The sequence below is a fragment of the Protomyctophum parallelum genome (genome assembly GCF_964188405.1).
Source record: "Protomyctophum parallelum genome assembly, chromosome: 5".
Classification (NCBI taxonomy): domain Eukaryota; kingdom Metazoa; phylum Chordata; class Actinopteri; order Myctophiformes; family Myctophidae; genus Protomyctophum; species Protomyctophum parallelum.
This window is the reverse complement of record NC_139702.1, coordinates 37391907-37416395: the sequence shown is the minus strand read 5'-3', so window position 1 is coordinate 37416395 and position 24489 is coordinate 37391907. Positions and strand designations below refer to the sequence as shown.

General features: G+C 42.7%; 1 protein-coding gene across 9 annotated transcripts in view; it reads left to right on the top strand.

Moving 5' to 3' along the window:
- The window catches only part of camk2d2 (calcium/calmodulin-dependent protein kinase (CaM kinase) II delta 2), a 57890-nt gene extending 34066 nt beyond the window's left edge, over window positions 1-23824 (top strand). Inside the window, exons 4-22 of one of the 9 annotated variants that reach the window (XM_083766262.1) lie at window positions 1988-2042; window positions 3418-3483; window positions 4237-4309; window positions 6479-6581; window positions 6762-6845; window positions 7093-7187; window positions 7416-7538; window positions 7918-8001; window positions 8600-8642; window positions 10867-10910; window positions 13180-13236; window positions 14912-14956; window positions 15497-15545; window positions 15996-16094; window positions 16838-16858; window positions 17271-17346; window positions 18377-18471; window positions 21370-21598; window positions 22097-23824. In XM_083766262.1, coding sequence (XP_083622388.1) covers window positions 1988-2042; window positions 3418-3483; window positions 4237-4309; window positions 6479-6581; window positions 6762-6845; window positions 7093-7187; window positions 7416-7538; window positions 7918-8001; window positions 8600-8642; window positions 10867-10910; window positions 13180-13236; window positions 14912-14956; window positions 15497-15545; window positions 15996-16094; window positions 16838-16858; window positions 17271-17346; window positions 18377-18471; window positions 21370-21598; window positions 22097-22100 — 1445 coding nt within the window. In that variant the 3' untranslated portion in view covers window positions 22101-23824. Of the gene's footprint in view, window positions 1-1987; window positions 2043-3417; window positions 3484-4236; window positions 4310-6478; window positions 6582-6761; window positions 6846-7092; window positions 7188-7415; window positions 7539-7917; window positions 8002-8599; window positions 8652-10866; window positions 10911-13179; window positions 13237-14911; window positions 14957-15496; window positions 15546-15995; window positions 16095-16837; window positions 16859-17270; window positions 17347-18376; window positions 18472-21369; window positions 21599-22096 lie in introns of all 9 variants that reach the window. The other 8 variants (XM_083766257.1, XM_083766256.1, XM_083766255.1 and 5 more) reach the window with 8 other exon arrangements.
- The last annotated feature ends 665 nt before the right edge of the window (window positions 23825-24489 follow it).

Below are 24489 nucleotides of genomic sequence, written 5' to 3'. Positions count from 1 at the left end.
AATATGTCAGATGCCATGCTGGGTTGGAAGTTGAATACAATTGATGTTCTACGCCTCTACGGTGATCAATGTCCAAAAATAAGTTTGCTGTTAGTTTCAACTTTCAACTTCCATAGTGATAGGTTCAAGCATGTTTCCACAATGGAGGACCCTGATGGAAACAGGCTAGTGGCTTTTTCTGGTTTTATCCTCATAGCATATTTTGTATTGACCTGCACTTTGGTTGAACTGTACCCATTATACTGCACCTACTCAAGTACTTAGTCAGCCCTTGGTTAGAGAGGTCGTCTGGTCATCAGAAAGTCACCGGTTCACCTCTCAGCCCGCCCAGCAACATGTCGAAGTGTCCATGAGACAGTTAACCTCTAACAGCTCTTCAGCTGGGTGAAGGTGAAACAGTTTGTTTTTTCTTCAAAATTTATGAAGGTCTGGCCTGAGACGTGGCTCAGCAGTCCAGGCACCTTGGCCAGTAGTCCAAGCCTGGCAGTGTGCCGCGGGTTCGACTCCCGATCCCAACAGCCTTTACTTCATGTCACCCCCCCATCTCTCTCCCCATTTCCTGTCAGCCTACTGTCTGTCCCTTTATAAAAAATATAAAATACAAAAAAACCCAATTTAAATTGGTTTTATGAAGGTCTACCATAATCTACTGTACGTTCAAGTCATCGGTTGCCATCTTTAATGATAGCATTATCACCAACTTGATGCACAGTGCACACCTCACTGTACCTCTTCTCTCTGCTGAATATGAATCCACTACAAGTGACAGATATACAGTAGGCTATCAGTTCCCCTGGCTTATATTATACTAAATCGCTTGGTGGAAGCATTTCAATGCGCCAAAGGTACGCCAAATGAAATGTGTCAAATCTCTCAGATTCAAAGGGTTTAAGTTGTGGTTTATAGTGCCTCTCTGCGACGTGTTAACTAATTTGGAAACATTCCTGACAGAATTCTTATAATAGAGGTCAGTTACTGTATTCTCACAGGCTTTCTCTGAGCTCAACAGCTGCTACACAACCTTGCCATGCGCGTGTACTCTTTAACCTAATTAACCCCAACTTCGCTATTTTGGGCATTGCATAGCTTGTAGTCGTAGATGGGCTATTTTTGGTATTTGTCGTACGATGAAGTATATAATGACCAACACAAACTTCCATGGAACGGATCTGTAGAGGGCGCAGGGAAGTAAGTAATACAGTTCTTCAATGCGTGAGTTCAGAGTGTTCCCACTAAGCAAAGCAGGTAGTGAAAGGTAGCGACAGTTTATTTTCCATTTTTACTAAAGACGAGAGGGTGCGCACCCTGTGGCGTGGTTGCAAGGGATCGAAAGTCCCATAGCGTTAAGGAGAACTCCTAACGTTATAGGGACCAGAGCTAGGAGAACTCCTAACGTTATAGGGACCAGAGCTAGGAGAACTCCTAACGTTATAGCGACCAGAGCTAGGAGAACTCCTAACGTTATAGGGACCAGAGCTAGGAGAACTCCTAACGTTATAGGGACCAGAGCTAGGAGAACTCCTAACGTTATAGGGACCAGAGCTAGGAGAACTCCTAACGTTATAGCGACCAGAGCTAGTCCCATAGCATTAAGGAGAACTCCTAACGTTATAGGGACGAGAGCTAGGAGAACTCCTAACGTTATAGGGACCAGAGCTAGGAGAACTCCTAACGTTATAGCGACCAGAGCTAGGATAACTCCTAATGTTATAGCGACCAGAGCTAGGAGAACTCCTAACGTTATAGCGACCAGAGCTAGTCCCATAGCATTAAGGAGAACTCCTAACGTTATAGCGACCAGAGCTAGTCCCATAGCATTAAGGAGAACTCCTAACGTTATTGGGACCAGAGATAATGATGATGAATATTCCTTCTCTCTGTGGCGATGTTTTCCCCATTCATTTGGGTTTCTTTTTACCTCCTGTTCTTCTGCGTTCTTCTCTTCTGTGTTTGCATTTTCAACCCCTTTTGTTGTTTTCTTTCCCAGTACGACTCCATGACAGCATATCAGAAGAGGGCTTCCATTATCTGGTGTTTGACCTGTAAGTAACGCACGCATGCACGCATCCACACACGCCAAATTGTACACTACTGTGTATGTGAGGTTAACGGTGCCAGGATTGTTCTCATGTGTCTATAACAGACTGACCTATATTCACCATCCTGTTGGCTATTGGAGGAGCTGCCTTAGTCCATGTCCTGAGGGCCCGCCTATAGAAGACCCTCAGGAGAGATTTATGTCCCCACAGACCACACACCGCATAACACATTCACACACAGTCACCAAACTTACATATCAAGAATGCACACACAAACACATGTACACATACAGTAAATGTACTGTCTCTCTCTCACACACACACGCGCTTGCATGCTTAGTAGTAGTAGTAGTAATAGTATAAGCATGTGTGTGCGTCCGTGCATATACATATACTTCTACAGACATGCATACCGGTATACAAATATTTATACTAATAATTTAGGAGTAGGTATTCGTGCCGTGTGTATGGACTTGTATATACAGTCTTTGAGTGACTGAAGGCACTGGGAAGATGATAAGGAATGATAAGTGAAGATGTCTTTAGGATGCACTGTAAAAGAGTGTTTTACGGGTCCATTTAGTTACATTTGCACAAGCTTTCAGGACATTTATTTTTTATTGTAGAAAATGAAAATGGGATTTATTTTTTAACTTTTTACCCAGTGCTTGGGAAAGTGGGTATAGAGCATAGAGTTATATGTAAATGGAGTTTCTGAAGCACCCGGAAGTCTGCCTCTGTTGGTCTCAATTTTGAGACCCATTTTGCGTCCTACGTCACGAAATACCTCAATGAACGTCCATGTATTTCGCCCCGCTGGCCTGCACTTCCAGCTTTGGCCAGTAGGGATGGGGCGGCATCAACGTTGGCCAGCCGTTCTGGGGGCCTGGTATAGAGGCCATCTGGAAGTCAGCAGGTCACGAACAGGTACGCCTACGTGTCCCTGAGCAACTAACTGCCCCTCCGCCCTCCCCTCCCCCGAGGCGCTCGGTGGCTCAAGGGTAGAGTGGTTGGATAGTAACCGCAAGGTTGCCAGTTCAAACCTGGGCCCAGAGTTAGTGTCGAAGTGTCCTTGAGAAAGACACTGACTGAACCCCTAATTGCTCGTGATGTGCTGGTTGGTGCCTTGCATGGTTTCCGCCGCCATCAGTGTATGAATGTGTGTGTGAATGGGTGAATTGATACACAATCTAAAGCGCCTTGGATAAAGGCGCCTTGGATAAAGGCGCCTTGGATAAAGGCGTTATATAAATGCAACATTTACCAGTTACCCTCCCCTCCCCCGAGGCGCTCATCCCGATCGTCTGAGCAGTCATCAGCTGGGTGAAACTGGAACCGGATCAGTAACAATGGTCTCCCCTTCCCATCCCCGTCTCAGGGTCACCGGAGGAGAGCTGTTTGAAGACATCGTAGCCAGGGAGTACTACAGTGAGGCTGATGCCAGGTATGCACTCGCAAACACCCACGCACCCACGCACGCACACACGCACGCACGCGCGTGCACGCACGCTGCTGTGTGTGTGTCTTTGCGTATGTGCGTGTTTATTTCACATAATGGTTATATCAGAGGCGTGAAAGCGCTGTCTCAGCTCCCATATGGCTATATATAATGGTGATTAATGATATGTGGTATGAAGAATTAATCATATACAAGACATACCTTACGATAACAGCTTCATGTTCATATATGAGGTCCCTGGGGAGAGGGGCATTGATGCAGGGAGAGAGAGAGGGGGGGGGGGGGCAGAGAGAGAGAGAGAGGGGGGGGGGCAGAGAGAGAGAGAGAGAGGAGGAATGAGGGTCTGATGGAGGTGGAGAGAAATCAAAATAGCTTAAAACTGTGAGAGGGCAAAGGGAGGACGCATTAGAGAAGAGAATACAGATATCATTTTAGAATGATTAAGGACCATCCTGGTCCTTCATGCTACTGTAACAGTAACTTTAGAATGATTAAGGACCATCCTGGTCCTTCATGCTACTGTAACAGTAACTTGTGTCAGTGATAATAATATCTCCACATGATGACCAGTGGTAAACATTCTAGAGACAAGAAAAACAATGGCTGCCATAGGATTATGGATGGACAGTGCACAGGTCACGTACGGTATAACATAACTCTTCCCCTCCGTTCATCTTCCTGTTTCTCCTCCCCCATGCACCCCCAACCCGCCCCACCCCACCCATCCACCTCCAATAGCCACTGCATACAACAGATTCTGGAGAGCGTGCACCACTGCCACGTTAATGGAATCGTCCACAGGGATCTAAAGGTTTGTATAGTTGCATCAACGACACCAGGGACGTGCCCCTGCCCTTTTATCCATCTGTGAAACAACTGCCCTTTCCAGACCACAAATGCAGCATTTACTATTGTGAAAGAAATGCAAATGCCGCTCCTTTCCTTGCCATGCTTGCTTTTTTCAGTCTCCTGAACTTGAACACAGCACAGCAACGCGTCACGCTGCGACGCGTTGTGAGCTTGTAGATCAGCTATTTTCGCTATTCTAGTTCAAAAGTGCCCCACTAACACTCTCTGCACGTCCCTGGACGACACTGACATATCTGGAGCTCGGTGCGTTCCCCCACCCTTCACCCGGTGCCAATTCCTAAGCTGTAATCCTGTGCACCACTCTCCCTCTTACCGCCGACCTGGGGAGAGCCCCGGGCTGAACTCATGCTTCCTTCAGTGCATGAGGACGAGTGAGCAGGCCGCTGTTCCTTTTCCCCTCCATCAGGCACCCCCCCGGCTGACCAGGGGGAGACAGTATATGGACCATAAGCAGACCGCGGTCATCTTACTATACCATTAATGGCAAGGTGCAACGTCCATTGGCAGCCCATTCATCCAAACAGAAACGTCCTGCATGGGTTTTTTTTGGTGTTCACCGTTGTTCCACAAACAGGTGGCAGGCAGCAGGTCACTGTGTAATAATTACATCATACCCCCAAAACCCTTATTCTCATATTTTATGAAACTTTTCCCTTTATGTTGATGAAGGAAACAAATGTTTCTCTCACGGGATACAAAAATCGAATGTTTACAGCGTAGGTTTTTTTTACAGTGTAATTGTATCTAGTGTGTGACCTTGGCATAGAAACTAAAGTCTGGTTTAAAGTTAAAACCCTTCTCAAGAGGGTGTAGTTGTGTACTGTGGATACTGTGTGTGTGTGTGTGTGTGTGTGTGTGTGTGTGTGTGTGTGTGTGTGTGTGTGTGTGTGTGTGTGTGTGTGTGTGTGTGTGTGTGTGTGTGTGTGTGTGTGTGTGTGTGTGTGTGCGGCGTGCACGCGCACGCGCATGTGTGTGCGTGCGTGTGTGTGCGCGTGCTCGTGCGTGTGCATGCATGTGTGTGTTTGGGGAGAGAGTAGAACACTTGACATGGCAGCACAAGCCGGCAACACAGGAAAGACATACCATTTGCATAATTATGTAAAACTTATGTTAAGTTGGAAACAGCAAGAGAGAATGAGAGAGTTCGCTTGTCACCTCAATCCATTGACTCAAACGCACTCTGGATCGAATACTGTTAATATACTATTGTTACTGTTTACATACTGGATTTTCTATATTCTATCTTAAGTGCCATCTCTGTTGGGATAGCCTCGGTACCCAGGCTTTTTTATTTTTTTTGGCTCAAAGATACTGTTGGGATAACAGATAAGGTTTTAAATAATACTACATGGAGAAATTAAATCCTTTTGTAGAAATACACTGGTGTCATCTACTGCCTGTGTGCCGTGGTTATTTGATTATTTTATATGCAGTAGATTGGTGTGTCTAAATGTTTTATTCATTCGGGCACAGTGTCTCAATGGCCTTAGGTTAGCAGAGACCTTTCTGGCTTATATACAGTGCAGTATCTTTTCCTCTCTGTGTGCTGGGGGCTTCCGTGCGTTCAGGATTAGGAATCTGCTAAACTGTCTTGTCAGTGTTGTCAATTGTCCGTTTTGTTTTTACAGAAATATTTGTGTGTGTGGCTGAGTCACTTGTTTTGACACTCACTCTCCTGTTACATGTCACCCTCCCCTCTTTAGCCTTCCTCCTGCAGCGTGCACTCGGTTCTCGCTCACTGATCTGAACACATTGGGTCGGTGTACGCGTGGAACAGACCACCACGTGGCTGGCATCAATCCACGTATTCGGATTTCGTGAGCGGGACGGAGCCAGGTGCACAGCTCCAGTGTGGAAGTGCTCAGCTAGAGATTTGTTCCACAGCCCTCGGTCCTGTGAGCATTACCGTCTGTCTGCCCTGCCATTTGTCTGACAGAAAGGGACTTGCCCCGGTTACTGATTTAAGAGCAGTTTAGTATATTCACCCCTAATGGTTTTGGATTTAGGATTTGGTGAGCCTAATCTGATCCTAGATCTGTGTCTGTGGGCAACCCATTCCCAGAGCGTACGACGATCTCGCCTCTAACCTGTTTGACTCCGCCCCCCCCAGCCTGAGAACCTCCTATTGGCCAGTAAGCTGAAGGGGGCGGCGGTCAAGTTGGCTGACTTTGGGCTGGCTATCGAGGTGCAGGGGGACCAGCAGGCATGGTTCGGTGAGTATCCATCCATTGATCAATCAACCAATCAACCAGCCAATCAATGAATCAATCGATCAATCAATCAATCGATCAATCAATCAATCCATCGATCAATCGATCAGAAAGTCAGTCAACTGAACTGCCCAGTCATTGAACTTCCCATTCCCTCCCACCATATTCCACATTGTCCCCCAGGTTTTGCTGGCACTCCGGGCTACCTGTCTCCAGAAGTTCTAAGGAAAGACCCGTATGGGAAACCCGTGGACATGTGGGCCTGTGGTAAATAAATAACCTTTTCTCACCTCTCATGTTCCCTTCGTAGCATATAAGCCTGACGACACTGCAGCCTCTTTGTGGGCTGATTGGGTCTTCTCCACCTCGGGGGTTTCGCCGTGTGTGAACAGGCATCGTGTGACTGTGTCTGTGGGGGACATACTGTACATTAGATATATGTGTGTGTGTGTGTGTGTGTGTGTGGGTCCGTCCTGTTGGGATGCTTGACGTTAACCTGTGACTGTCCTGCCAGGGGTGATCCTTTACATCCTGCTGGTGGGATACCCTCCCTTCTGGGACGAGGACCAACACCGCCTCTACCAGCAAATCAAGGCTGGGGCCTACGATGTAAGAGGACGCACACGCACGCACGCATGCACGCACACACACACACACACACACACACACACACACACACACACACACACACACACACACACACACACACACACACACACAGGCACTAAGGATTCATTCTTGTCAGTGTCTCTCTCGTCGTCTTTTGTTTTCTCCCTATGCTATTTTCTTTTCTTTTCACTGATAAGTTGACATTTTTGACTATTTTATGTGTGACAGTTTCCGTCCCCGGAGTGGGACACCGTCACTCCTGAGGCCAAAGATCTGATCAACAAGATGCTGACCATCAATCCTAGCAAGCGCATTACTTCCACAGAGGCACTCAAACACCCCTGGATCTGCGTATGTGGCTTATGCGCGCACGCACAGACACACACACACACACACACACACACACGCACGCACTCACGCACGCACGCACGCACACACACACACACACACACACACACACACACACACACACACACACACTCACACTCACACTCACACACACACACACACACACACACACACACACACACACACACACACACACATGCGCATGCACACACACACACACACACACACACACACACACACACACACACACACACACACACACACACTCACACACACACAATCTTCTTTTGATTTCTTTTCTATTATGTATTTATTTTATTTTTTATTCAAGACTCTCCTCCTACTCCTAAAATGTTCTACAATGCTCTCTTTTCTTCCGCAGCAACGGTCCACTGTAGCCTCAATGATGCACAGGCAGGAGACTGTAGAGTGTCTGAAGAAGTTCAACGCCAGAAGAAAACTCAAGGTGAAACTACTGGCAGTGTGTCCTTTGAATTCACCTTCACTCTAGACAAGTAACCCATTTTTTCATCGTCATCCTTAACATCTCTTTCTATTGCTCTCTCTCTCTCTCTCTCTCTCTCTCTCTCTCTCTCTCTCTCTCTCTCTCTCTCTCTCTCTCTCTCTCTCTCTCTCTCTCTCTCTCTCTCCATCATTCTCTGTGTTAGCTCTCCCTCTATATAGACTTCAAGGTTATTCTCTAAAACAGTGGTTCTCAACCTTTTCTGGATCAGGGCCCACTTGAAAATCTATAAACCTTTGTCAGAGTAATTTTATTTTAATGATCAACCAATCGATTGTGGAAAACAAATTGTGGCTTGCAATATTCTGGCCCACAGGATTGATAACCACTGCTATAGACTTCAAGGTTTTTCCTCGTCTAAGACATAGTTACCGACCTCCAAGTTCCTTCCGTTTCCCTTTTTCTTGCTATTAAACTACATTAAATGGCAGATTTGTCCCATTTTACTGTTACTTACACCTCTGTTTCTTTCTGCCCTCCATTCCTTCCTTCCTCCCGCTCTTCCTTCTTTCCTTCTCTATCCTTTCGCTTGTCACTGCAGGGAGCCATTCTGACCACTCTGTTGGTCACACGAAACTTTTCAGGTATGTCAGGTATGTCTACACTTTGCGTTGAGCATTGATTCTTAAAGGCATCTTCACTGGTGTCGTCTCTTTCTATTGACGTAAGGGTGTTGTTTTTCTAGACCTTATTAAATCATTGCTTCCCATCATTTAGGCTATAATACATATACGTACATGCATGATAAAACTATACTAATATAGTTTTTAAATTGAGAAAAATATCACGCTTCTGCATATTCACTCAAGCATGTATCACAACGAACAATGGTGGACCAAAGTGCTGTACAGATGAACAGATATTCATACTTATATTAAACATAGTCATGTTCATGCCGTTTATAGTTTAGGCCCAAGACCCACAAACATTTTGTGCAGTAAAGTAAGAGCCGAGAGAACAGATTTGCATAACAACAAAATAAAGCAAATAAATCTAATAAGTTTGCGACCATTTTCTTCAGTGGAAAATATGAAAATATATCAAGCAATACTGCGAGTTCCCTGTTTTCAAATAGTAGCATGGTTTTGACAGCTTACATAACTGCCACTTTGTCACAGTTATACTAAGCACTTGATAAACAGGGCCTAACGTAAACAAGACCAGATCTAATAATGGCATGTGGATCACGGACTGCATGATGTCAGTCATCTATGATGCATGACTTATTATTTGGGCAAGTTTTCAGCCCGATATTTAAAGTTACATTTTTCAAAAGAAAAAGAAAATGCAGAGAGGTACTTACTTGTCCTACTGGCAGTGTGCACATTTAAATGGAGTGCAGTTTGTGAGATTATCCGCGGACAAACACACACACACACACATAGACTCAGTTTCTCGACATCTCACCTTGACATTAGGTAAAAATTCAAAAACATTCCTTTCCCTTTCTCTCCTTTGCTCACACTTTTTGCATGTATACATATCCCCTTTAGAATATGTGCTTTCTACTTTCACCTTTCATGAGCTCTAGTCATCTGTTGGGGTTACTTCAAGTATGTTTGTTTTGACTTATAAATATAAAACATTTTATTCATCATTTTGTTTCCTTTTTGTTTTGTTTTCTTCTTTTGTTTTTTTCCAATTGTCTTTCCTTCTTTTGTTTGGAATGTGGTAACCATTTGAGGTAAGATTTCTTGAATGACAGACAAGGGTGGGATTGTACCCAGCCGGATGTCTGGCTGCACTTTCCCTCTAATACATGACGATGCATGAATTAGCTGTTTTGAACCCAGAAAAGTCTGTGTTATGTCTACAACATAGACTATTAATGCTTGCAATAAACGAAAGGATACCTACGTTTTGAATGAAACGCATGCTAATGCAATGTGCTACTGTTTAGTCGAATGATTTAACCATTTTGGGCAGGAACCCATTTTGGTGTTAGCATCATGTCGTGCTTTAGCTATTTAAAAATAGCAGATCTACAAGCTCATAGCGCGCCACCGAGTGTCGCGCTATGAGCTTGTAGGTCTGCTATTCTTGAAAAATCTAAGAGCGACTGACATAGAAGACATTTTTAGAATCTGATCTCAGGTCAGAATGGGTTAAATACAGAATGGGTAAAAGATGGAGAAAGAGAGACAGAAGGGTGACATTGAGCAGAGGACAGGAAGGCATAGAGAGAAACCGTGCGTGCTAGTAGGTGCATGTGTATGTGTGCAGATGTGCTGCACAGGTCAGTAAACTGAAGACATAATCACACAGTGAGAGTTTGTTGGCTGAATTAGCCTGCAGCTATTTGCAGTGCACCTCAAACACCCTTGTCATCACTTACTGCAGTGGTTCTCCATCTGTGGGGTGGGCCAAATTGTCAAATAATATAAGAAGAGGCAAAGAATTGTGAAAATACACGGAAATGCAAGTGAGGCATTGTGAGCTTGTAGATCTGCTATTTTCATAATATTTATCTGTGGAACCGATTTTTTTATTTCTCAACTCCACTAATCAGGGTGGGGTCGCGTGGGGGTCACGGCCTTATTTCGTGGGGTCGCGGCCTGAAAAGGTTGAGAACCACTGACTTACTGAAAGCACACACAACCAACCACCCTCCCTGTGGCAACTCGGATTATGATGCGGAGCCCTGACTGTCCCGCACAGAGAGATTGTTGCATTTGCATTGTTTCTTGACGTACAGTAGAAAGACGAGGCTTGTATGCTGATTGCATGGTAAAGTGACCTTAGGTTTACACGTATGTATCTAATGTGAACTCTGACGATGACATACCTGTTCTTTATTATCATCTACAGCAGCCAAGAGTTTGCTCAACAAGAAGACAGCAGAAGGCGTCAAGGTGAGTGGACTTGCACACTGTGTGAAAACGTTCTCTTGTCTTTTGCACAAATTGGATGCGACGTTCAATGTCTGATGATGAGCCTCGTGATGAATGGGCATCGTACAGCCATGACATCCTCATTCAGGGACAGTGCTAGCAGTGGGAAATAGGCCTTTTCCACCGTAGACATATTATAGGTAGATTATTATAGGTATTATTGGTCACTGGATTGTACGTCAATGTTGCCACCATATTACCAGAGAGTGGCCTTGTGGTTAGAGTGTCTGCCATGAAACTGGGAGGTCGGGGGTTCGATCCCCAGCCCGGGTCATACCAAAGACTGTAAAAATGGGACCCAATGCCTCCCTGCTTGGCACTCAGCATCAATGGGTTGGATTGGGGGGTCAAATCAACTAGTCAAATGATTCCTGAGTGCGGCACGGCTGCAGCTCACCGCTCCTCGGCTGTGGCTCACCGCTCCAAGAGATGGGTCAAATGCGGGGGAACAAATTTCACTGCGGTAACGTGTGTGACAAATCGTACGACTTTGACTTTGACATGGGCTGGGGCAACTTGCTGTACCTCCACTGCAAGAAATATAACGTAGTTGTTAAGTACCTGAGACTAAAATGTTTATTTCCCCCTCATCATGTTGGCTGCTTCAGTAGACATATGGAGCATACGTGCATTAGCCCCTGCCAATATGGCTTGCCCCTGCCAAATTGCCAATATGACCCAATATACTGCAACGGCCAATGCAGTATCTACACATACACAGACGTTTTCCACAGCTGTCAAATTGACATAAATGGTTGTGGAATGTTACTTCCTTCACCAGTGGTACTGATGATACTAAATAAGGCTCATTCTGGTCAAACAGAGTAGGATGCTCACTGGAAAGGCTCTGCAGTGTCTTAAAAATAATATAGTTGTTTGCAAGCTCACATCGTGTCACGATGCAGCATGTTATGAGCTTAGAGGTTTGCTATTTTTGCTAGTTTGTCATATGAGGAAGTACATGGGGCAAATTATATGGTTAATTGGTATGACTAGAGCGGTGCCCATTGGGGACTGGCCTACTTGGGACGATGCAAGTTGTTATGACTGTGTCCCTTTTATACCCATATATGGAGTTATTTGTCAGGCATGCCCAAATATGGAGTCTATGCAGATGTCAGAACAAGCATTGTGATGTCAGAACAGGCCAGCTCCATATATGGGTGATCAGATCCAGATGGATCAGCTGGTTCTGGACAACCGGCATTCCGACGGACTCGACACCGGGCACTGCACTCCCTGTGGGGGTGTGGAACACGTGTGTGGAATTTGAAGTCGGTGGGGCGAACAGTTCTCGACTTACGTGGATTACAGACGTACGTACAGTACACACGTACATACTGTATACACACAGAGACTGTGTGTATACAGTATGCCAAGATATATATCTATCTGCATTTATAGATATAGATTGGTAACAGGAAGTAACATTATTATGTCATTATCTTGTCAATATGGCTGCCGTGAAAAAAGTCTACGGTCATCATCTTCTCCATAGTTTTAAAATCAGACTCCACGCTGACTGTTGGTAGTCTTTGGAGAATAATTCATCCTCTTTTGATGATGTTTTTTGTGTGTTTCTTCATCTCTATCTTTCCTATGATGAAAAACGTCTCTTTCCTATCAGCACTTAATCCTCAATGAACACCCATGTATTACTGAATCCAACACTGTAGGTATAGGAGTGGCTCTGTGTGTCCATGAATGTGTGTGCGTGGAATATTTCTGCACAATATATACTGTAGACTTTGTTGTGCAGACATCTGTGTACTAGACTATGTGTGTCTGTATGTGATATGTACAGTATGTGAGAGTTAATTTCAGATTGGACCTCTATGTAGGCTACAGAATCAATATCACACTTGTGCATCAGTTCCTTGGCGATATAGAGGTACAAATCAAATTAGTTTATATATACTGCCCCAGAATTTGATTCCGTGTTCCAATGATTGCCAACCTCTTCCACGACCCTCACAGCTCCACACAGCTCACACCTTTAGAGTCATTGATTGAGGGCACATGAAAAGGAATTTTATTTTGAAAGATACTTAGCTGGGGCTGTATGAGGTACGTGTGTGTGCGTGCGTGTGTGTGTGTGTGTGTGTGTGTGTGTGTGTGTGTGTGTGTGTGTGTGTGTGTGTGTGTGTGTGTGCGCGTGCGCGTGTGTGCGTGTGGTTTATGTGAGTGTTTGTGTCATGTGCCCTCTTGCCCTCTACACTGCCCCCTGCAGGTCAACAACAAAGCCAACACAGTGACCAGTCCTAAAGACACAGCTGCCCCTGCACTGGTATACATACACAACCTCACCTCCACCCCCCTCCACCCCTCTCCACCCCCCCGCATCTACACCGTGGAGGAGGTACAGGTTCCCCCTACCCGCTCAGCAGGGGTGTGTCTTACCGCATCTCAGTCTTAAGAACCTGATCAAAACGGCAATAAGCTTCTTTTGAGAAGATGCACACGGATGGATGTGAGCCAGCTGTACGTGATGACGAGTGCCACACATATACTCTCGTCTATGTAACCCAAGGTTAGGCGGCTCTCCCTGAATGAATTATAGTGTTGTGTACAGGCTGTTTGCCACAGTGCAGCATGGCCCAGCTCCAGCCTATTGCTGCTACAGCTAACCATAACACATAATGTGTACACATACCCTATAGACACGTGAACAGCTAATTAGGGGCAACCTGTATACCTCGGACACACCAACCATCCCGTCTCTTTTTCAACAGAACGGTTCCATCTCCCTTCCTCAACTAATTCCTTTGCTATGTGTGCCTATCTCAGATTGCAGTGTCATCGTGACATGCACGTCACCTTTTCTACCTTTTTACACGATTACATTGTAGTTCATGACGAATAGTTTCTATGCCTTTGTGTTGTTGTGGCATGAATAAAGGCATGGCTGTGCATGGCAGGAGTTTAACAATGGCTCCTTAGGCTTGTTATGTCAGTGTGCAAGACTGTCACTTGTTGCATTACGGCTGGTGTTTGCTGTCGACTTGCCTGCAAAGTCACGTGACTTTTGATCTGCATGATGTCAAAGGCTTTCTGTGCTCTCATTTGTTTCCATGTTGATTACGCATGAACACGCACGCACGCACACACACACACACACACACACACACACACATACATACACACACACACACACACGCACGCACGCACGCACGCACGCACGCACGCACGCACGCACGCACGCACGCAGGCAGATGTTATAATCTAGTGTAATCTTGGTGAGTGATTAGAAGTTTAAGCTGTCATCAGAATCGATTCCACTTAAGCTCTGACTGTCCAGAGACACAGACATCTGAGGAAGAACAGTGGAAACAGAGACTGTGAGACATTCTGTCAGCATCAGCCTGGATGAAAAGCAGACTCACAAGGGAAAATAGAGAAATAATTAAATAATTAATATGAGAGCCTTGTTATTTTGTCCAGGAATAGAGCGTCGAAGTCCTGACGTCACTTGCTCACCCCCTGGTTCATGGAGGTTTTTCTCTATGGAGAATAACATGGGGTCATCTTAGAATCGTCTCATATAAGAATTGTGGTCCAAAAATAAACAAGCTGTCTCTGCGATATTGTCGGGGAGGTGTCTCTGTATCGTTTTCGTTTACGACTGTCAGTCAGTCATATTTGACTTTTCTAGCGAAAATTTTACTAATTCAGTAGCAGTAACATTAATCCCCTATGGGGATTACAATGCAAATAAAAAGTACATGAACCTGTGGACTTAGCGCCCTTTACCAATAGTTACTTTACTTTCAGACTCCATGATGAATATCACACACGCACACGCTTGCACAGACTACACATGCACGCACGCACACGCACAGTATGTTTTACAATACAGTACACTACTCATTATATGTACACTTTATACTTAATATTTTCTGCTGTTCATAAATTAAGTCATGTCTTTCCACTTTGTGTTCCATGTGTTGTACTTCTTTCTCTAGGAACCACAGACTACTGTGATCCATAATCCAATAGATGGGAACAAGGTATTTACATTAATAATACCCACAGTTTTCAGGCTGCCTACGGTATATGCAGCAGTGCATCTATTTTTTCACTTGCTTTAATAATGTTGCCTACATAATGTATCATAGTATTTGGAAAAAACTGTTTAAACCATTTACTTAGCATTTCATCTAATTGTCACATTCTCACATTTGTCTTACATTACCTAAAGACTACAACATGCATGTTAAAATCAGTCGGACATTCAGAGTAATGGATTATGAGTCCTGAATGATGAAAATGTTAATTTGTTGGCTAATTAATGCAATTCAAATTGGAGCGAACCCAATATTATAGCCCTTTATTACAGCCCAATATAAGAACAGTAAATGTTTTTTGTTTTTACAGATCGTGAATGTTTGTAATAATAGTATTTTACAGTATAATATTTCAAAGTTGCACATGTTTTAAGTGTAATACACACAGCTTTATACATATTACATATTTGTTCCATTTTATTCTTCATGTCCTACCTTTAATTCACACACCTGCATATAACATCCTTTAATGTCTTCATGCAGGAGTCCGTTGACAGTGCTAATACCACCATAGAGGATGAAGATGTAAAAGGTAGGCTCCTTGTCTGCACTCGGTTTCTGCTTTTTTTCTTATCACGCCGCAAGTATGTTTATAAAAATCTATAAGCATTCACCTTTTCCAAAAGGCACGAATATATCTTAACTAACCTAACCCAACTCTTGATTATTTATTTTGAGTAACTGTAAATATAATCCACTGCGTTCTCCCCTTCGTCTGACTTTCACCCTTTTACACTAGAATCGGTTATATACCGATACTGATGACACGGATTGATTTCACCCTAGTATGACACAACCTTTCATTCTTGTTTCTGTTTCTAAAATACTTTTCTTCATCCCCGTTTTTCATTGGCAATATCCTTTTAATTCATGCTCCGTTGCCTACCTTTTCCTACTCACATGAACACACTCGCACAATTCCTTATACTTCACCCGCCCGCACTCTCTCCTGACACTCATCCACCTACACAACCTCCTCCAGCCTTTCGTCTGGGTAGCTTAGTGAGCGGTATGTTGAGCTCGAAAGGCCGTTCCTCACAGATGTCTGAGCCACTGCAGAGTCCCACGTCCTCATTCCAGAGTAAGTCCATCCTGAGTGGGAGAGAGACCCTGCCCTGACCGCTCCCCCCCGCACCCTGTTCTCGGTCACTCGTGAGACTGATGTTCCCCTTGTCAAACTGTCCTTTGAGCCCTTTGCCATTGGTGTGATGATGATATCACATGGTTTCCCCAGTTTTCTTTGTCCTTCCATGACCCTATACATGACCACACGAGACACCTAGAATATCTTTAAATGTGGCTCCTTTTAAGATTAGCCTCTGCCGTCTCTGTGACATTGTAAGAGGTACAATTCCATTTCCAAGTGACTGAATCACCATCTTTTTTTGCACATTAGGGAATAGTATTCCCATTGCACTGGATACCATCATATTCATATTCCTTTCCTGTGGATTTAATTAACTCAAACCTCTGATTTTGACCCCTGAGGTTCTGCTGTCTTTTTAGAGTATAATTTGGTTTGAAGACAAGATATAGATTAATCCCTCTGTCTTGAGTGTCTTCTATTAGCATTCTGTACTGAATAACCTCAACACTGATTCATACAGTCTATATTAGAAAACACCCCCACCCACAACTTATTCATGTGTAACACATCATAAGCATGCATGAGCAGATACTAACATAAATGTTAGGCTACATTTGAAGGCCCTAATTTTCTCTTGGCTATATATATTTTTTCCCTGGTTGTAATGGAGGTATGGATAATTACTTAACATGTATTTTTTTCTGGACAAATAAGTCATTTCTTTCGCTATCCCCCAGCCTGCACCAATAACAATAAAGGTAACCGTCAACATCTCTTAGTTAAAACCGCATCTGTAGAAAGCAACTGCATCTGAGCATTGGTTTGTTTTGGTCTTTAGGTGCTCTGTTGGGTGAAATAATTAGCATCATCCTACTTCCCTTGCCTTGTATGGCTATTAGTCATGGGAGACACAGATTTCTATCTTTGTGCTATTTCCAATTAAGAAGACATTTTAAAACATGTTTATGTGCCTTCCATTTCTAATAACAATATACTGCTACTTGTAGAATAGCACCCCGTTTGAAACTGGCTCAAAATCTATTTACTTTATACATGCACTCATGACTTACATTTGCCTGAAAAACAGTAGCCTAGTATTTGGCCATTCTGGCCTCAATGTGTGATATCTAATGCATGATGTTGATGCTGTTCTGTGATTGTCTGTTGTAGCTCGTAAACAGGAAATTATCAAAGTCACAGAGCAGCTGATTGAGTCCATCAACAATGGAGACTTTGAGTCATATGCGTGAGTACTTCTGCCTTCCTTTCTGAGCATGAGCAGAGCTTCATTGGGTGTCAGGACAGGAACATAGACATAAACAGGTAGATGCCTCCTTTGGCTCTGGGGAATGTGTCTCTCTTGCAGGCAACATGGCGGCAAGCTTTCCCGAGATTGCCTTCCGCATCACTTCCACCTTCGTTGGAGACACATCGCTCCAACGAACTGCAACGGCCAATGAGGCATCTATTTTTTTATATCTATAGCCAGGAACCCATGACCAGCAATATAGACAATCCTGTAAAGCAGTGGTTTTCAACTAGTGGTGCAGGGACCACCAGTGGTCCTTGAGGGGGTTCTAGGTGGTCCCCATGCAGCTAAATAATGGAGAGTTGGTAGCCAAATCGACCCTTATTAGATATTTAACTCTTGAGAGCGTAAAATGAAACCAAATGGACCCATAAATGTTACGCTCTCAAGAGTTACATTCTTGTAAAACATCTGCATTACTTAATTTACAAGAAGTCTACACAATTAGAGAATGTAAAATGTTATTTTGATCAACGTTTGCCTGTTGTCTCTCCTATGGTACCACATTAATACAGCATGGAATTGCGGACAAAATCTTATCCAACGATAACAAAATAATCTTGGGGTCTGAGAGGCAAAATCTCATCAAATGGTGGTCCGTGGCGCAAATGCAGAATAAATAATGGTCCTTGATATGAAAAGGGTTGAAAACCACTCTTTTACACTGTAATATTACTATAATAATATTATTATTATTATTATTATTATTATTATTATTATTATTATTATTATTAATATTACTATGCTTATATTTAGAATTTTACCTAGAAACTATCATTGTTTGGTATTATGACTGCAGTAAGCAGTAGTCTGCACTCATATATGCACCCATATATGCACCCATATATGCTGGAAAGGCAAGGTCCACCAATGACTCTATGATCATGCTTACAGTTGGATACCCGTGTAACCCGTCTGAAATATTCAAATATATCTTGGATTTCTGTCTTTATTGTTGCTCTTAAAGGAAGATCTGTGATCCTGGGTTGACTTCCTTTGAGCCAGAGGCCCTCGGTAACCTGGTGGAAGGTCATGACTTCCACCGCTTCTACTTTGAGAACGGTGAGTTATTTTGTGACCACAACCTTTTATAGGTTTACTGAACTTTAAAATTTTTAACTTTATTATACATTATTTCAATCATCTTCTTGGCACTCATTACGTGCATTGAGTATAAATGATTTAACAACATAAAGTCCCCCAGGGGTCTATTCTTGGTTCCCTCCTTTTTTGCCTCTACATCAAATCTTGTTGGTGTAATAGCAATAATAATACAAGCAATGCGACACATTGTGAGTGTGTAGTTCTGCTATTTGTGCCCCCGAGAATAGGACGCTAGGCTGGTTTCAACCTACCTTTATACTGTATAATTGGTCCTCACTAATGCTCGTGATAAAATTGATTTTGTATTTGTATGTAGGGCTATGGACACCTCAGAAACCTGACTACCAGTGACACGTTATTATGTACCACCAGCGTTCTAGGGAGCCTCTGTGATTGATTGGCCAGTTGTTGCTGTGAAATCATCATTAGGCAGTTTATTTGATTTACTATTTATTTACCTTATTATTTATTTTTTAAACAAGAATAAAAAAATATATATGTTTAGATTTTTATCAATGCAAAGGCTTCCATTATAGCACACTAACTTTGCAGGAATAGAAAGCCTGTAGTTTCTATTAGCTCATATTCACCATCGATGATGGCAGGCGGGTTTCTGAACTGTCCACAGCCCTCCTCTGAGACACAGATTAAAGTCCTGTGCATAGTCCAGTTTTAGGTGACCACCGCTATCAACGAGAATTACAACATGACGTCACTGAGCTGCGGTGAAGAGAAACCACTGCCCTCCCCAGCCCTTCTCTCTGTTTTTACCAAAACAGTGGTTACCGAGACTCGCTCCGAGCAATGTGATTGGTCAAGAAGTTATGTTGTGCTGGCTATAGTATACTTTATAATAGTTGCAATGAGAGCTCAGCTCGCAAGGAGCATAGCCGAGCAGTACTGTCCTCCTGGCCGTAACGAGTGTGTGTTTGTTTGTGTGTGTGTGTGTGTGTGTGTGTGTGTGTGTGCGTGTGCGTGTGCGGATAGAGGAACGGGGTCTTGGGGAGGCGGGGCCAGCGGGCTCACAGTACAGCCAGCACAACGCGAGTAGCTCTCCCCGTTCATTACACACACACACACGCACACACATTCGTCACGGAGGACACAGAACAGCACTGCCCGGAGGTGACCACCTGGTCACTCTTCACCGTAAACTCAACTATGAATAGGCCTTAATGAGGACCAATTCACCATTTTGTCAGCCTTCTGACTGGTCCCTGACTGACTAACCAGCCTTGTTCTGCCTTGTTAATGTTGAATTTGCTAAAACATCATTTTTGGAAAAAACTAAAAACAAACATATGCCAGTCACCATGCTGCACCTGTGATGTTCTCTTTTACTGACACCAAGTTTAAAATAAGAATTGAATGCACAGAATATCAATACAAAAGATACCATATTTCAATGGTAGTGGATGGAGAGAAAGGATTTTTGTACAACCATGAAACAGCAACCAATGGGTGCAAAGAGGGGCACAACCACGGGCGGGACTTGACAAAGGGTGAATTATATGAAGATAGGTTGAAATAGGGGGTGAAGTCGTCCTTTAATGGGTATAGTATAGTGTGCATTTTCCAGCACCTGCACGTACAGAGGGTACTGTGCAAAAGTGTTGATTTTGTCGACTAAAACTATGCATGCAACCAAGTGTACAGTGTGTATCAGTCATCAAGGCCTGCCAATTAGTCAACTAAATCAACTGTAGATTTAGTCAACTAAAATCTTGTGATACGTACTTAGTTGACTAAAACTAGAATAACACTAAAACATTTCAGTTGACTAAAATGTGACTAAAACTAAATCGAAATTTATTCAAAAGACCACGACTAAAACTAAATCAAAATTTGCTCTCAAAATCAACACTAGTACATTATACAGGTTGTTTACTGATAAACTCCAAGGGTATGGTTCTAATTGTGTGGAGTGAAAGCAAGTGAAATGAACGACAACTGCTATAAATGGCAGAATGTCCTCTGTCTGTCTGGCTAAGAATAGCACAGATAAACCAGATATGTCCCAGAAACCTGAATCGGTTGGCAACCTACTGTTGTCCACTATCCAACACTGAGATATAGAATAACTAGGTAATACTACTACAGTAACTCATCAGCAATCATTTAACTCACCAATTTGTTTCATTTTAGACTCTCCCAAGAGTTAAAGATCTATAAGAGTCCATTTGGTTACTCTCCATCATTTAGCTGGGGGCCACATGGAACCTCCTCAAGGACCGGACTACTGGTTGAAAACCAGTGTTTTTAGAGTATTGAAAAACTATGTAATGACCTTTTCTATATATCAATATTTAACCACACTGTCAGCCCAATTGAGAGGATTTAAAATCTGCACAACTAGAGACGTTTAGTTTAGAGCAGGGCTACTCAACCGGCGGCCCGTGGGCCACATGCAGCCCCTGCTTAATGTATCTACGTCCTGGTCATTGATTTTTAACAAGATTGTAGGTATTGTATTGTTTGTTCCAAGAGAAAGTGATATGGCATGTGTAATGGTGTGTTATAAGTTCGATGACATACTATAGTATGTCGTTTTTCATGGTTTTCGACAATTGTCGAAAATGGCTTCAAGACTAGGGCCATTTCATTTTGGTTTTATGATGAAAATCATTATTTTTGATGACATACTACTCTCGGGAATAGCAGCAGTGGAAGGAATAGCCTAGTTACTCACACATCACTACTCATGCAGATTTGAAATCCGTTCGTTTTTTCTGCCGTCAATTTCGTATTTTGGATGCAGCACCCGTCCGATTTGGTTTTGAGATGGGCATGTCTTTCCTGATTACACTAACCTACATCACCTGGAACCCCCCCCCCCCCTCTTTGTTCTCCCTCCAGCCCTGTCTAAAGGGAACAAGCCTGTGCACACCATCTTGTTGAACCCTCATGTGCATTTGATTGGGGAGAACGCGGCATGCATTGCTTACATCAGGTTGACCCAGTACATGGACGGCAGTGGCATGCCTCGTACCATGCAGTCCGAGGAGACCCGGGTCTGGCACCGCCGTGATGGCAAGTGGCAGAACATACACTTCCATCGTTCTGGCTCGCCCAGCGTCCCCTCCCAGTAAGAGACACGTACACCATGGCATAACTTTAGATACGATTATTTACCTCACTGAATAGGCTCTATGCACATGGAAAGAACTTATCTTCCCTACCTAGGTGTTACCAATTATACTCATTTAGGCTCTGTTCCATTTAGTGTACAGTGGTTCTCAAACTATTTTAATTTCAAGGACCCCATAACTGACAACAAATGGACCTTTATTTGCTTCTATTTGCACACTCTGAGTTACATACCTGTACGGGGCCATTTGGAACCCACTCAAGGACACTTTGAGACGGTATATCATCGCATCGGTAACACCTGTGAAGGAAGTAGAGAATGGCATAGAGCCTATTCAAGTATCAATTCTTGCCAACGGTCATATTAAAGTGAACTACTCATAATGTCTTACTCATTTGATCTTTATTTCTTTCAGAAATGATTCATAAATATATACACATGTCCATGTATGACACTGCAGTGTGTTTTCATTGACATATTTTCCGTTCTTTGCAGTTAATGAAATATGAAGATTCCATTGGAAAATATCCCATCAACAGATCTCTTAAGAAGAGCAGTCAACTAGCCAACTCCAGACTGTTCTTTGACCCCAACGTCAGACCCTTCTGCAAGGACATCACACAGGACAAAAGTATTAATACATTCTACTGTTATTATGACATTTTATTAATGGACATCATTCGAACCACCACTGGGTGGCAGCACTCCATATTTGGACATTATCAAAAGAGCATATTGATAACATTTCTTTTTCTTTTTCTTCTGTTTTTTAAAGCTGTTTTTGGTATGCATTTTAAATATAGAGATGTTTAAAATCTACTACTGTAACCTCTCCTGAAAATTAGTTCTGTATTTTTATGTGTATTTAATGTGTGTGCAATATGAAACATTTGAAAAATCAAAATGTTAAAATTGAGCTTGCTTTAGTTCTGGTGATGTATATATACATTGTGATTGTTGATTACAAAAAAAAAGCCAACACAAACATTGAAATTGCTATTCTTGCTACAGTATCAGAGGAAATAAGAGTTTACGTAAATTCAGTTTATGAGCTACATTTACAGTTTGTTATAAACTAAGTCATATTGTTTGAATCGTCAGATTTCAACATAATACTAATTTAATTGTAAAGAAAAAGCAAGATCAGCTTCCATTTTGAGATATGTTTGCCTTTATATCATTGAAATAAGAAATAAGAGAATGTAGCATATATGTAATATATGAAAAATCAAGACTATTGTGTAGTGCATGGGGGGATTATTGTGAGTAAGACCATATGAAACTATAATACCTTATGTTTGATTTGTGAATCACTGACTTGTTTGTTGCATTTGTTATTGTTGTGCATCGGTCTCGTCTCCAATGTTTCCAGTGTCCTCCAGTATCATGGAACTGTCTTAAGAACAATAACAGAATTATGGTAAATATCCAGCATAAATATAAAGACTTCATATATAAGAAGAGGAACAATCAGCTCCTGGTTGTCAAAGCACCCCTTTACATTTTGTAAAAAGACAATGAAAAGAAAAAAAGGTTCATTTTCATAATGTTTTGTATTTGTATCTTATGGCTGTATGTAGGATTTCCATTTTATTCTTCTCATTATTAATGTTTCTTTTTTTGCCAGTAATACAGAGAAGAAATGCAGCAAAGGCATGTGCAGATTGCAGAAAGAAGGTTAGCCTGTACCTTCATTCATGATTTATACTTTGTCGTACAACTGTGTAGTGCACCAAAAATAAACAATCTGCTATTTTTGGCGCTCAACACCATTGTACGACAGAATATAAATGAAGCATTAGGTGTCAGTCTGGTGGTATGGCCAACAGGTCTGGACCTGCCTTTGGTAGAAGACCTTTTTAATCAGACCAGATGTAATGGAAAGTGAAGAGAGAGGAGAGTGGAGAAGTGAGGTGATTGAAACAGAGTAATAATGATGTGTGGAGATGTCTTCCTGGAGGATTGGCGTTATACAAGTCTGTGATCTTCTCCACTACAGAACAATGCCAGTGTTTCCTTCATCGTTGCTGTTCTCTCCTTTCATTTGGTTTCCCTCTGCATTTATAGGGGACACTATGATAAAGAAATGTTTTTTTTTCTTATTTTCTTTCTTATTTTGACAAAACGTATGATGTCAATGCAATGCACCACTTGTTACATGGTGTGTATAAATTGTTGCCAGCACGGCAATAGATGGGTAAACATGTTTAAGAAATAAATCAATCGTTCTAAAGGTGTGAATGTGATGATATTATGTTTATGATCTGTTAAGATGTTACGCTAGATTAATTGTAAAGCAACATATTATAAATACTATAAAGATGGGACCCAGTGCCGGCTCCTTGCTTGGCTCCTTGCTTGGCACTCGACCTGTTACAAATAACAGGACAAAATGCAGTTACATTACTGGAACAAGGAAATTTATATAGAACATTTTAAATAAACATCAAGGGTTGAATTGGAGTAAGTTCCTGCGACATACAGCGTCATGGCCAGGCCAGGGGCTGTACTTTTAGGCTACATCAAGCTCTCTCATTCTACAGAAACAGGAGATATGCACCTGCCCTATGCACATGGCTCGGCAAGGCTTACTTATACTTAGGCACTGCAAAATCGACCCATCACTACATATCTGGTATTAATTTTGTCATACAGCTGGGTAGAATGATAGCTATTTTTCCACCCACACAAATATTCCTAAATATGGCAGAATAGCCTAAACTCATGCAGTCAGAAATCTAGGGAAGAGAAGCCCAGATGAATGGAATGGAACCTAGATAGTATTCTGGAACAAAAAGAGATGTGGTACAGTGTACACAGATAGCAAGTAATATAGCAGGAGATAGCCCTGCTGGAAAAAACTGGATTTAGGCTGGTTTAGCTGGTTT